This window comes from Globicephala melas, chromosome 8 (assembly GCF_963455315.2).
Source record: "Globicephala melas chromosome 8, mGloMel1.2, whole genome shotgun sequence".
NCBI lineage: Eukaryota > Metazoa > Chordata > Mammalia > Artiodactyla > Delphinidae > Globicephala > Globicephala melas.
Window position 1 is genome coordinate 94,551,176 of NC_083321.1, and position 13,648 is coordinate 94,564,823.

A 13,648-nucleotide genomic window follows, 5' to 3' on the forward strand; every position below is an offset into this window, starting at 1 on the left:
AAATAGGGAGAATATATTATGGGTTGGCATGTGTAGCTCTGGATATAAATGTAAATAATTTGGGGGGAGCTCTGCTTGCTTTGGACCTTTGAAGGAGTGGATACTGTAGTTTTTGCAGATTGTTGGTCACCCTGTTCTCGGGTGGCCTGCTGCCTTTTCTCTATTCCTTGGTTACCAAGTAGTCAGAGACCATGCAGGTTTGGAAGGGTAGCTGTGGCATGGCCAGATGGTAGGAATAAGGGTGTCAGTTTCTGGGAGTCAACAAAGGGTGATGTGAGGTCTAACATTCTGTCTTCAATAGATAATTCCTGCCTAACCTGCAGATAAACCTGGTCGAGTTGTATGGAAATGGGGAGGGAACTAGCATTGAATGTCTACTTTATTGGAAACTCTGCAATCCTTTCATAAACATTTATTATGAGGTGGGTATTATCGCTGTGTTACAGGTAAAAGAACTGAGGCTCAGAGGTTAAGAAATTTACTGAAGGTAAATGACTGAAACAGGACATTCTGATGTGGCTATTTGGTGTGATCTTGTCAAGATACTAAAACATTTTAATTTTAATTCAACACATAAAAGCTTATATTTTAGTCTTCATCATACTGTCTCCTTGTTAATTCCCTGATACTCCACATCTCTCCCTTAATGACCCTCTTCACCTCGCTCTCTACACTTTAGTCTCACTGACCTTTCTATTCCTCAAATCCAAACCTATTCTCATAGGGCTGTTGGATTAGTTGTTCCCTCTGTTTGGGCTACTCTTCTGCTGATTCTACATGACGGGCTCCTTCCTGTAATTTTAACTCTTAGCCTAAGTTCACCTCAGAGAAGCTTTCCCTACTCACTGTGCTAAAGTAGTCGTCCAGCATTTTCTTATTATTCTATTTTAATTGTCTGTATAGAACCTGATATTTTTCTTGTTGATTTCCTTTTTGTTGTTTATTGCCTGATTCAGATTCAGGGGTATCGTATTTTTACTTCTCTGTCCCAGTGCCTGACATATATTTGTTGAATGGATACGTTGAGAAAAATCAAAATCAGGTGCAGTTTTCTTAAACGTACTGCCTTCATATCTCTGAATCTGTATCTGTCTAAACCTGTCCTCATTCCCTTTCTTCCTGTTTTAAAGGAAGGAGGTGTTCCTTCTTTTAATGGTATTGGGTGTTTAGTGCTCCAGCTGTGTTGTAGATCCCGTTTTCCATTTTCTTTTAATTTATCTTTTTCTCTTCTGGTTCTTTTTCCATATAAAACATGCTCAGTATTCTCTGAAGATAAAAACCTTCGATCATATACCTCTTGTAGTCTTTGCTGAATCTTGATCTCTTAGTCTCAACGTCAGTCTCCCCTAACTCCCTCCATGGACTATTTAAGAACCTACCATTTTAATATTTTTATTATAAATATATATTCTGTAAAAATATATTCTGAATATATTCTTCCAAATGAGGTTTTGGAATGTAATACTTATAAATTGGGTACTATTTATTTTAATTAGTATGAGTTCTTAACTCTGTTGCATTTAGAATATAGCTGTCTTCTGAGGTAGAGTCTTTTTTTCTTGACTATGTTGTTCCCTTTTGGCTTGAAACCCTTGATAGGATGAGCAGCTTCCTAAAACACTGTTAAAACATTCATAAATCATATATTTTTGTTGATTCAGCTTGTCTTTATTTGCCAGGCTTATATAGGGCTCTTTTTCAAGAGTACAGGAAATGATGTACAGAGGATAAAATATTTAGTTTAAAAATTTTAATACTGTCTTACATCATTTGAAGAGACATTAGTAATTAAATTGGAATTTTGCAATTGTTCCAGGTGGACCTAGTGATCCCACTTCTGGGGGATCTATCCTAAGGAAATAACCTGATGTTTAGAAGAATAAAATGCCCAAAGATGTTCATCACAGCGATACTTGTAATAGCAAAGACTTAAAAACAGTATAAATGTTAAAGTGGAGGGGATGGTTTAAGATATGGTATGTCTATAGAGTGGAATCATTTAGACATCTTTAAAAAGTTTATAATGAGCTTTTGGTGATGCAAGAAAATAGGCATTTTAAAATATTAAATAAAGAGTAAGAAGTCAGACTTCTGCTTCTACCATTGTTAGACTAGGCTGTTTCGAACCAAATAATACTGCTGGCAACTAGAAAAGCTAGAAGATGTTGAAGAGCTATGAAGGCAGTGAGGAATTAGAGGCCAGGTTCTGGAAGATAAGGAAAGCTCTGAGAGGTAAGCCTTATTTTTGAGGCTGCCTTTTCCATGAGGTCATTGCTGATTCTGGAAGTGATAGCTGAGAGGCTGAATAGAGTTTTCAAAATGCTCATGTCAAAAAAAAAAAAATGCTCATGTCAAGGAGGACAAAAAATTGGAATTAGGGCCTGCCAAGGTGGAGGGCCCTGGGAAACACTCTAGGTTTTGGGGTTGGGTCCCTGAGGGCCTGAATTGTAGGAGTAAGGGTGAAACAGAAGTAAACCAGTCTTTACAGGGCACTGAAGACTGAAGCCCAGCTTTTTAATTTTCTCAGTTTTGGGTTAGATTAAGATGACCTGGAATTCCTAGTGTCCCTAGCCAAATCTGACTGCTAGAAGCAAAAGTAAATCCTTTCTGGGCTTCCCTGGTGGCGCAGTGGTTGAGAGTCCGCCTGCCGATGCAGGGGACATGGGTTTGTGCCCCGGTCTGGGAAGATCCCACATGCCACGGAGCGGCTGGGCCCATGAGCTATGGCCGCTGAGCCTGCGCGTCCGGAGCCTGTGCTCCGCAGCGGGAGAGGCCACAGCAGTGAGAGGCCCGCGTACCGCAAAAAAAAAAAAAAAAGTAAATCCTTTCTGAATAACATCATCCGTAGCCTCAGATTGTCTCTATAATTTTTTATGTACAGTGTTCAGCACTCAATAAAAAATAATTAGGCTTATGAAAAAACAAACTATAACTGAAAACCAACAGGAAAGATTGATAAAAGATACAGGGGTTACAGATATTTGAGATATCAGTCATGGACTTATAGCTATGATTAATGTGTTAGAAGAATTAAAGATAAAATAGAGGGCTTCCCTGGTGGCACAGTGGTTGAGAGTCCGCCTGCCGATGCGGGGGACACGGGTTCGTGCCCCAGTCCGGGAAGATCCCACATGCAGCGGAGCGGCTAGGCCCGTGAGCCATGGCTGCTGAGCCTGCGCATCCGGAGCCTGTGCTCCGCAACGGGAGAGACCACAACAGTGAAAGGCCCGTGTACCGCAAAAAAAAAAAAAAAAAAAAGATAAAACAGATAATTTTGTCAGAGATCTGAAATGGTAAATAATGAAATAGAAATTCTAGAACTGAAAAACACAAGAACTGATTGTTAACTCAGTGGGTGGGTTTAATAGCATAAAGCTGAAGGAAAAATTAGTGAGGTAGAAGGTAAGTCAGAAAAAAAAAATCCAGACTGAAGCCTTGAGAGACAAAAGGATGGAGAATACAGAAAAGAGTATGGGAGGCATATGGAATATTGAGTAAAGGTCTTATGTATCAGTACTTGAAGTTCAGAAGGAGAGAGGAAAGAGAATGGGGCAAAAGCAATATTTGATGAGAAATTGGCTGAGAATTTTCCAAAACTGACAGAAATTATCAAGTTCCAAATTGAAGCTCTATAAACACCAGGAAAAATCCAGAGTAAACTATACCTGGGCACATCGTAGTAAAACTGTTGAAAACCCGAGGCAAAGAGAAATCTTAAAAGCAACCACAGAATGAGACATTTTATCTTCAAAGGAGCAACAGTGAGACTAACAGCCTGACTTTTCAACAGTGACAGTGGCATCTAGAAGGCATTTCTCATTTTATTGCACTTCATTTTATTGCACTTAACAGATAATGCGTTTTTTTATAAATTGGAGGTTTGTGGCAACCCTGTGTTGTCAGTTGATGATTAGCATTTTTTAGTAATAAAGCATTTTTAAATTAAGGTATGTACATTGTTTTTTAATAATACTATGTCTTGTACACTTAATAGACTATAGTATAGTGTAAACATAACTTTTATATGCACTGGGGAACCAAAAATTTTGTGTGAGTTGCTTTATTGCAATTCTTGCTTTATTGCCGTACTCCCTTTATTGCAGAGGTTTGGTACCGAAACTGCTATATCTCCGAGGTATGCCTGTAGCTATAAAATGATGACAGAAAATAACTGCCAATTCTTATCCAGGGAAAATAGCCTTTGAAAGTGGTTACAAAATAAAGATGTTTTGAGATAAACAAAAACTGAGGAGAATTTGTAGCCAGCAGCCTATACCCTAAAGGAAATAAATACTAAAGGATGTTCTTTAGGCTGAAGGAAAATGATTTCAGATGCAGTGAAGAGCATTGGGAAGGGGGGTTGTGTGGGTAAATGTGAATGAATATTGGCCGTATAAAATAATAACAGAAGTAATAGTAATAATAATGACTTGTGGACTTTATATGATATATGGAATTAAAATGTGTGATAGTAATAGCACATAACTTGAAAAGAGTAAATGGAGTTAGTGTCCCAAGTTCCTTGCGTTGTCTGGGAAGTGGTAAAAGTACTACTTTATATAAGATTTAATGAGTCAGAGATGCATTTTATAATTACTAAGGTATTCATTTAAAGAGTAGTAAAAGAATATATATTTGGCAAGCTGTTGGGGGAGAAAATTGGGAAAATAAAAAAATGCTTAAACCAGAAGAGGGCAAGAAAGGGGAGGTAAAGGAAGATGAAACAGGAGAGATACATAGGAAACAAATAGTAAATTATTTTATTATTTATTATAGGATCAGTACTTATTAAGTGAACCATATGAAATTGCCAGTATTTGACCTACCATAATAACAGTTTCATAGTTGAAGTGTAAACAGGTCAAATTGGTTAAAATCAGAGATTGTCAGAATTAAAAGGAAACCAGCTATATTCTGCATGACAAAGTCATGCATTAAATGTAAGAATACAGAAAGTTTGAAGATAGAAGAATGGAAAAAGATACACCATGCAAACACCAACCCAGGAAAGTTGGTTTAGCTAGATTAGATACATTAAAGGGGACTTTAAGGCAAGAAGTGTTTCTAAAGAAGGATATTTCGTTGATGAAAGTGCAGTTTACCAAGAAGAAAATAAAAAGGATGTTGAAAAAAATAATACAGTATTATAATTGCATTGATTTTTTTTAAACAAATGGAAAAAAGGAAAAAGTAGTTCAGTAGTTCTTATGATCTATCGTTACTAAAATGTTAGTGTTGTCAAACTAATCAGTCTTTGCATTTATGAGTTAAAAATATTTTTTTAATTGGAGTATAGTTGATTTACAATGTTGTGGTAGCTTCAGGTGTGCAGCAAAGTGAATCAGTTATACGTATACATACATCCACTCTTTTAGATTCTTTTCCCATATAGGTCATTATAGAGTATTGAGTAGAGTTCCCTGTGCTATACAGTAGGTCCTTATTAGTTATCTATTTTATATATAGTAGTGTGTATATGTCAATCCCAATCTCCCAATTTATCCCTCTCTCCCCTTTCCCCCACTGGTAACCATAAGTTTGTTTTCTACATCTGTGACTCTATTTCTGTTTTGTAAATAAGTTCATTTGTACCATTCCTTTAGATTCCACATAAAAGTGATATCATATGGTATTTGTCTTTCTCTGTCTGACTTACTTCACTCAGTATGACAATCTCTAGGTTCATCTGTGTTGCTGCAAATGGCATCATTTCGTTCTTTTTTATGGCTGAGTAATATTCCATTGTATATATGTACCACATCTTCTTTATCCACTCCTCTGTCAATGGACATTTAGGTTGCTTCCATGTCTTGGCTACTGTAAATAGTGCTGCAGTGAACATGGGGGTGCATGTATCTTTTCAAATTATGTTTTTGTCCAGATATATGCCCAGGAGTGGGATTGCTGGATCATATGGTAGTTCTGTGTTTAGTTTTTTAAGGAACCTCCGTACTGTTCTCCATAATGGTTGTACCAATTTACATTCCCACCAACAGTGTGGAAAGATTCCTTTTTCTCCACACCCTCTCCAGCATTTATTATTTGTAGATTTTTTGATAATGGCCATTCTGACCAGTACGAGGTGATACCTCTTTGTAGTTTTGATTTGCATTTCTCTAATAGTGATGTTGAGCATCTTTTCATGTGCTTTTTGGCCATTTATATGTCTTTGGAGAAATGTCTATTTAGATCTTCTGCTCATTTTTTGATTGGGTCATTTGTTTTTTTGATATTGAGCTGTATGAGCTGTTTGTATATTTTGGAGATTAATCCCTTGTCGGTTGCTTTGTTTGCAAATATTTTCTCCTGTGGGTTGTCATTTTGTTTTGTTTATGGTTATGATTTGCTTTTGTGTCTTAAGAAATACTTCCTCTCTGAGATCATAAAGTTCAACAAATATTTTCCAAATTTTTTTCTAAAAGCTTTAAAGTTTTTTCTCCACACAAGATCTTTAATTCATCTGAACTTTACTTTTCATGTAACGTGTAAGGGATGTAATTTTTTTCCCATATGGATAACCAGTTTTCCAGTAGTTTTTCTCTTAAACTGATTTGTGTGTGTTTTTTTCTTTTTTCTTTTTTTGGCCACACTGAACGGCATGAGGGATATTAGTTCCTCTACCAGGGATCGAACCCGTGCCCTCTGCAATGGAAGCACCTAGTCCTAACCACTGGACCTCCAGAGAATTCCTCTTGAACTGATTTGTAATGCCACTTCTGATGCTGAATTGCCATACATGCGTGTCTCTGTTTGGGCTCTCTTCTTTTCCATTTGGCCATTTATCTGTCTTTGGTCAATATCACACTATTTTAATTAGAAGATTTTAAAAAGTCTTGATAACTCATTGGGTAACTACCACCTACTTTGTGACTTTTCAAAATACGCTTGGCTGGTTTTGGTCTCTTTTTCTTCCGTGTGGGTTTTGGGATCAACTTGTTAAGTTCCATGAAAAATCTTTTTGGAATTTTGATAGGAATTGCACTGCATTTATATACTAATTTGGAGGAGAACTGACGTCTCCTTAAACATGATAGGGTTCTTCATTAATTTCTGTTTTTATGTTCTTCAGTGAAGTTTTGTAGTTTTCTTCATAAGAGTCTTACACATTTTTTGTTAGATATATTCCTAGGAGCCTTAAATTTTTATTTATGCCATTCAAAATGGCAGCAATTAAAATTACATTTTAAAATTATTTATAAAATTTTTATGAATGCCATTTTGGTATATCAGTTTTGTTTTTTTTTTGGTATATCAGTTTTGAATCCAGCAACCTATTAAACTGTTTTGTTTCTAATGTTTTGTCAATTCTTTCATTTTATTCATGGACAGTTATATCAGCTACAAGTAAAGTAAAATTATTTTCTTTCTGTTACTTATATTTTTACCACCTATGTATGCATATTGCATCAATATAGTTTAGAGGGATATCTTTGTAATAGTAATGTAGTCATATACATGTAATTGTAATGTAAATATTTTGTTTCTGGTTTCTTTAGATCTACTTTGTTTGAGAGGAGCATCCACGTGGTAGTGTATTGTAGCTAATAAATATACTACAGTTTATCCACTCTACTGTTGATGGACATCTGGGTTGTTTGCAGTTGTTAGTTGTTACACATTTTTGTATGTGTATCCCAGTATACCTTTCCAGGCGGAGATCTGCAGGTTTGTGGGGCATATAAGTCTTTAGCCTGACCATACAGTGCCGAACCATCTTCCAGGGTGGTTTTATTAGTTTCGATTCCCACCAGCAGTATTTGAAGGTCCTTGCTTCTTGCCAGTGGTTGGCATTGCCAATTTGGTGTGTGTAGTGATAGTATCTAATTGAGAGCTTACAATTGTCATTTTAATGAAATTAAAATGATTAATGAGATTAAGCACAATTTCATATGTTTATTGGTTATTTGGATATCTTCTTTTGTCAAGTTTTTATTCAAGTCTTTTGTCCATTTTTGGGAATTCCCTGGTGGTCCAGTGGTTAGGACTCCATGTTTCCACTGCTGGGGGCACGGGTTTGATCCCTGGTCGGGGAACTAAGATCCCGTGTGCTGCGCGGTGTAGCCAAAAAAAAAAAAAAAAAAAAAGATAGTCCCTATCTTACTGATTTGTAGATGTTCTTTATATATTCTGGATATGTATGTCTGGATATATACATATTGTAAATATCTTCTCTGATTTTGTACATGTGTTTTTACTCTTTTGTGGTATCTTAGAAGTTCTTTTAGAGCATAGTAGAATTTAATTAGTATTTTCCTTTATTAATGTTTTTTATGGTCCTGTTTAAGAATATTTTCTCCATCATGAAGTAATGAAAGATAGTTTTCTTATCTTCTAAAGCTTTATTTGCCTTTTGCATTTAGGTCTAGAGCCCATCTAGGTTTTTTGTTTTGTTTTGTTTTTTGCATAGTGTAAGGTAAGGATTTAGTTTGATTTTCTTTTTTTCCTATATGGATTGTTCCACTACTGTTTTTGGGAAGATCACTCCTTTGTGATGTCAAGGGTCTATATATGTGTGGGTCTATTTCTAGAATTTTCTGTCCCACTAATTTATGTCTCTTCCAGACACACAAAAATCCACATAAATGGAAAGTACTAAATAAGGTGGTAGGAATAAATACAAATTATTAGTCATTACAACAAATATAAACTCACCAGTTAAAAAAAAAGATTGTCACATTGGATTAAAGAAGTCTAACTATATGTTCTTTAAAAGAGACCTACTTAAAACTAAGAACTGAGAAAAGTTGCAAGTAAAAGAAGGTAAAATGAATTAACCAGGCAAATTCTGAGAGTTCTGCATTTATATGGGAAGGAATGGTGTCTCAGTTCAACTCTTTGCTGGGTCCAAGGCCTCTGTGCTCCTGTCCCCTAGTGGTTGTTAAAGCTCTAGGCTCCTGCGTTACCAGGTTTACCTCCCAGGGCAGCCTCGTTCTTTATTTCTGCCCCTGGAAATTTTCTTTATTCTGCTGTGGTGTGAGCCATGCATTTCAGAGGAATTCGCCATGCTTCATCTAGCATTTTTTAGGCATGTATGTGGATGTCTTCCCCACCCCAATTGTTTAGTCTTCTATGTGTTGTCTGAACTGTTAGATACGGTTTTAAGAACCCACCCTCTAGGGAGACTACTAAAAATGTAAAGTGATTGCCTGTGGGTGTGGGTGTGGGTTAGGGATCATTTCTTATATTCTTGTGCATTTTTCGTATTTCCGCAAAAGACCACATATTTTATAATTTTCTAAACTTAAAAAAGGAAATTGCCCTTAAGATCCTCCAAGTAATAGCCCTTCTTTTCCATTTGTTGCAGGTGGTGCGGTTGTGTCAGAACCCAAAGCTGGCGCTAAAGAATAGCCCACCTTATATCTTAGACCTGCTGCCAGACACCTACCAGCATCTCCGCACTGTCTTGTCAAGATATGAGGGGAAGATGGAGACCCTTGGAGAAAATGAGTATTTTAGGGTGTTCATGGAGAATTTGATGAAGAAAACTAAGCAGACCATAAGCCTCTTCAAGGAGGGGAAAGAAAGAATGTATGAGGAGAATTCTCAGCCTAGGTAATGGAGAATACTACACAAATATTTATTCAGGTCTGTGACTGCCTGAATAGGTAACACATAGAAATAGTTGAGTTGGTTTTAATTTTATGTCAACAAGAATAGAATGCGAAGTTGACATTTGACTTAAAGCTGTGTTTTGTATAAAAGGTTACCTTGGAGCGTATTGATCCATCCGTAGCTCTGATTATTTGTTTACCTCTGAAAAGTCAGTGACTTACCGTCATGAAGATGAGTTGGAGGCAGTAGGTCTTTCAGAGGCCCTGAAGATCATGAAAGTTTGTGGATAGGTGAGAGTCTGAAAGAAAGAAGTTGGGGTTGGCAGTAAACAGTAAGAGGATTTTGCCCGAGCTGGTAGCATATTAGGTAGGTTATAAGTATGGGATAATAGGAAAAAAATTAGCCAGTAGTTTGGATAACTTTTTTAAATAAAGCCAAGTGAAATGACATTTCCTTTATAGGTAAAGTAACTTTTCAAATAGGATAGAATAGAATACTTTTCAAATAGAATTGGCAGAATGCAGTTAATTCAATAAACATTTGAGGGACCAATAAGTATTCTTTTGTACTTATTAAATACTAAAAACTATACTGACTGTCCCATATGTTATTGGCTTGGTTGTTGTATATTATGCACTGGGAGAGAAACAGGTTGATTGTATCCATGGTATAGTTGTGTTTGGTTTTGTCTAATTGGAATTAAATATTAACTCATCTGGAACAAGTAATAAGATGTAAATTCTATTATAATTTTTAGGGAGTAACTTACTCTTGAGAAGTGACTTGAATTGGGAGGGACAGTAATTTCTGAGGGCATTCAGTTAGCATGCCAAGCAGTAACTTACTAAATGGTATCCTTGTAGCGTTTGACTCTGTTGGCTTAGATTCTGGGAACCTTCATCTCTCACTTAAAATTTTACCCACATCATTATTCATGTTACCTTTACTGGGACAGATTACTCAGGTTTGGTCCAGAGTATTAGTATTTTCTTCTTAAAAAGGTTTCTGGTAACTGAATTCAATCTGTAGGAACCTTTGTAACATCTCATTTATGGGAAAATGAACTTTGTCCATTTAAATTATTTAAATTTCATGACTTTTGTCGTTTTGTATTGCTGAATTAAAAAAATAATTTTGGACTTTATTACGTACCAAAACTTAAAAATTTTATTTATTATCCACAGTGTACTAGGTTCTAATTCTAGGCGGTGAAAAGGAGAGTTAAGTATTCAATTCTGATGTCATGTGATAAATACTTTAATAGAGATATGTACAAAATGCTGTATGAACACAGTTTTACCTAGTGGCATCGGGGAAGGTGGCTCAGAGGAAGTGTTATTTGAGCTAGATTTTGAAGGGTAAGTAGGAACTTTCTAGGCAGAGAAGTGAAGAAAAGGCCTTTAACACAGTGGCATGAAAATGCAGGCTCTGTTTGTTTAAGGAACGTGAGCGATCTGGTTTGGCTAGAATTAGGGGAGATAGATAAGCTGGAAATATGGGTTGGAGTCAGATTGTAAAGAGCTGTTTTTTGACCTCAAGACTTTCTCCTATAGATAACAGGCTGCCATAGAACAGGTTTTTTTTTTTTTTTTTTTTTTAATAGTGGAATAAAAATTGTAGATTTTTCAGTCTTCTTAGACACACTGAACATTGTTTGACTTTTTTTTTTTTTTTTTTTTAAATGACACAGTTCGTCACTGAGAGGCAGAATAGTCTACTGGTTAAGAAGAGGAGGGACTCTGAAGCCAACTGCCTTAGTTTGAATCTTAACTTTTCCACTTAACTTAGCTGTGTGATTCTTCGGTTTCTTCATCTGTAAAATGAGATAATAGTATTACTTTCCTTGTAGGATCGTTGGGAGTTTAATTAAGGAACTAAATGTTCGGTACTTACAACAGTGATTGGCACATTGCAAGTGATAAGTGGGTTAGCTCTTATTATATTAATCATCTTCATTATTTTCATTACTATAAGTATAGATTATTGTATCAGGCTGTTTATCATTGGTACTGCCAGAACCTAATGAAGTGCGTAGACCAATTTGCCCTTTTACTAAATGGCTTCACACAATGCTTGTAAGTTCTTTTACCTTTTTAACAAAACCTTACTGTCAGTATGTCTGTCCGTATCAATTTCATTTCCCCTAATATGAAGCTTTTAATCCACTATAGGCTTTGACCATACAGCCAGGTTTGTACAAATTATATATAAAGTGAGAATAAATAAATTTGAGGTGAGAATACATTTTTTTTTTCCCAGTAAAGGAAAATATGTGGCTTTACTGTACCATCTTTGCGATCTGTATTTTGGTTGTTAGGAGGCTTTTTTTGTATTCAGTTTAAAAAATTGAGATATAATTCATATACTATAAAATTTACCTTGTAAAGTGTATAATTTAGTGGTTTTTAGTGTGTTCACAAAGTTGTGCAACCATCACTACTATATAATTCTAGAACATTTCTGTCACCCCAAAAAGAAACCCCATGTTCATTAGCAGTCACTCCCCTTTACCCACTCCTGCTTCCCTCCAGCCTTTGGTGATCACTAATATTTACTTTCCGTCTCTGCGGATTTGCCTGTTCTAGACATTTCATTTAAGTGGAATCATGTAACATGTGGCCTTTTTTGTCTGGCTTCTTTCACTTAGCATGTTTTCACGTTCATCCATGTTGTAGCATAGAATAGTACTTCTTTCTTTTTTATGGCTTAATAATATTTTATTGTATTGACATTTTGATTATGGACATTTGGGTTGTGGCCACTTTTGACTATTATTAATAATGCTGCTATGAACATTTATGTACAATTTTTTGTGAAGCTCTATGTTTTCAGTTCTATTGGGTATATACCTAGGACTGGAATTACTGAGTCATATGGTAATTCTATGGTTAACATTTTGAGGAACCACCAAACTGTTTCCACTGCAGCTGCACCATTTTACATTCCCCAAGCAATGTATGGGGGTTCCAACTTCTCACCAATACTTATTATTATTATTTTGGTTATAGACATCTTACTGGGTATGAAGTAGATATCTCTTTGTGGTTTTGATTTTCATTTCCCTAATGAGTAACATAATGAGCAGTCTTTTTACATGTTTATTGCCCACTTGTATATGTTCTTTGGAGAAATGTCTGTTTGAATCCTCTGCTCATTTTTTTTTTTTTTACCTTTTTTGCGATACGCGGGCCTCTCACTGCTGCGGCCTCTCCCGCTGCGGAGCACAGTCTCCGGACGCGCAGGCTCAGCGGCCATGGCTCACGGGCCCAGCCGCTCCGCGGCACGTGGGATCCTCCCAGACCGGGACACGAACCCGTGTCGCCTGCATCGGCAGGCGGACTCTCAACCACTGCGCCACCAGGGAAGCACCCCGTTTGAGATTCTTTTTTTTTTTTTTTTTTATATAGTAGTGTTTATTTATTTTTACTTGTTGACAGTTTGCTTTATTTATTTATTTATGGCTGTGTTGGGTCTTCATTTCCGTGCGAGGGCTTTCTCTAGTTGTGGCAAGTGGGGGCCACTCTTCATCGCGGTGCGCGGGCCTCTCATTATCGCAGCCTCTCTCGTTGCAGAGCGCAGGCTCAGTAATTGTGGCTCACAGGCCCAGTTGCTCCGCGGCATGTGGGATCTTCCCAGACCAAGGCTCGAACCCGTGTCCCCTGCATTGGCAGGCAGATTCTAAACCACTGCGCCACCAGGGAAGCTCCGTTTGAGATTCTTAATGAATTTTAGGATTAGCCTGAATATTACTACCAAAAGGGCAGCTGGAATTCTAATAGGAGTTGCAGTGGACCTCTAGATCAATGTGGGGAGTATGGCCATCTTAACAATACTAAGTCTTCCCAATCTATGAACATGGAATGTCTTTCCATTTATTTGGGTCTTCTTTAATTTCTTTCAGCAGCATTTTATTGTTTTCAGTGTATAAGTCTTTTGCCTCTTTGGTTAAATTTATTCCTAAATATTTTTATTCTTTCTGATGCTATTATAAATGGAATTGTTTTCTTAATTTAATTTTTGGATTGTTCATTGCTGGTGTGTGGGAAGAATACAGTTGAATTTTGTGAGGTTTTGTATTTGACCTTGTATCCTGCAA

At 36.6% G+C, this 13,648-nt stretch overlaps 1 protein-coding gene across 2 annotated transcripts in view; it reads left to right on the top strand.

Moving 5' to 3' along the window:
- The window catches only part of CBL (Cbl proto-oncogene), a 95,580-nt gene that overhangs the window by 11,511 nt on the left and 70,421 nt on the right, over positions 1 to 13,648 (top strand). For both annotated transcript variants that reach the window (XM_060304184.2, XM_030839161.3), the window contains exon 2: positions 9,305 to 9,552. In XM_060304184.2, coding sequence (XP_060160167.1) covers positions 9,305 to 9,552 — 248 coding nt within the window. The remainder of the gene's footprint in view (positions 1 to 9,304; positions 9,553 to 13,648) is intronic.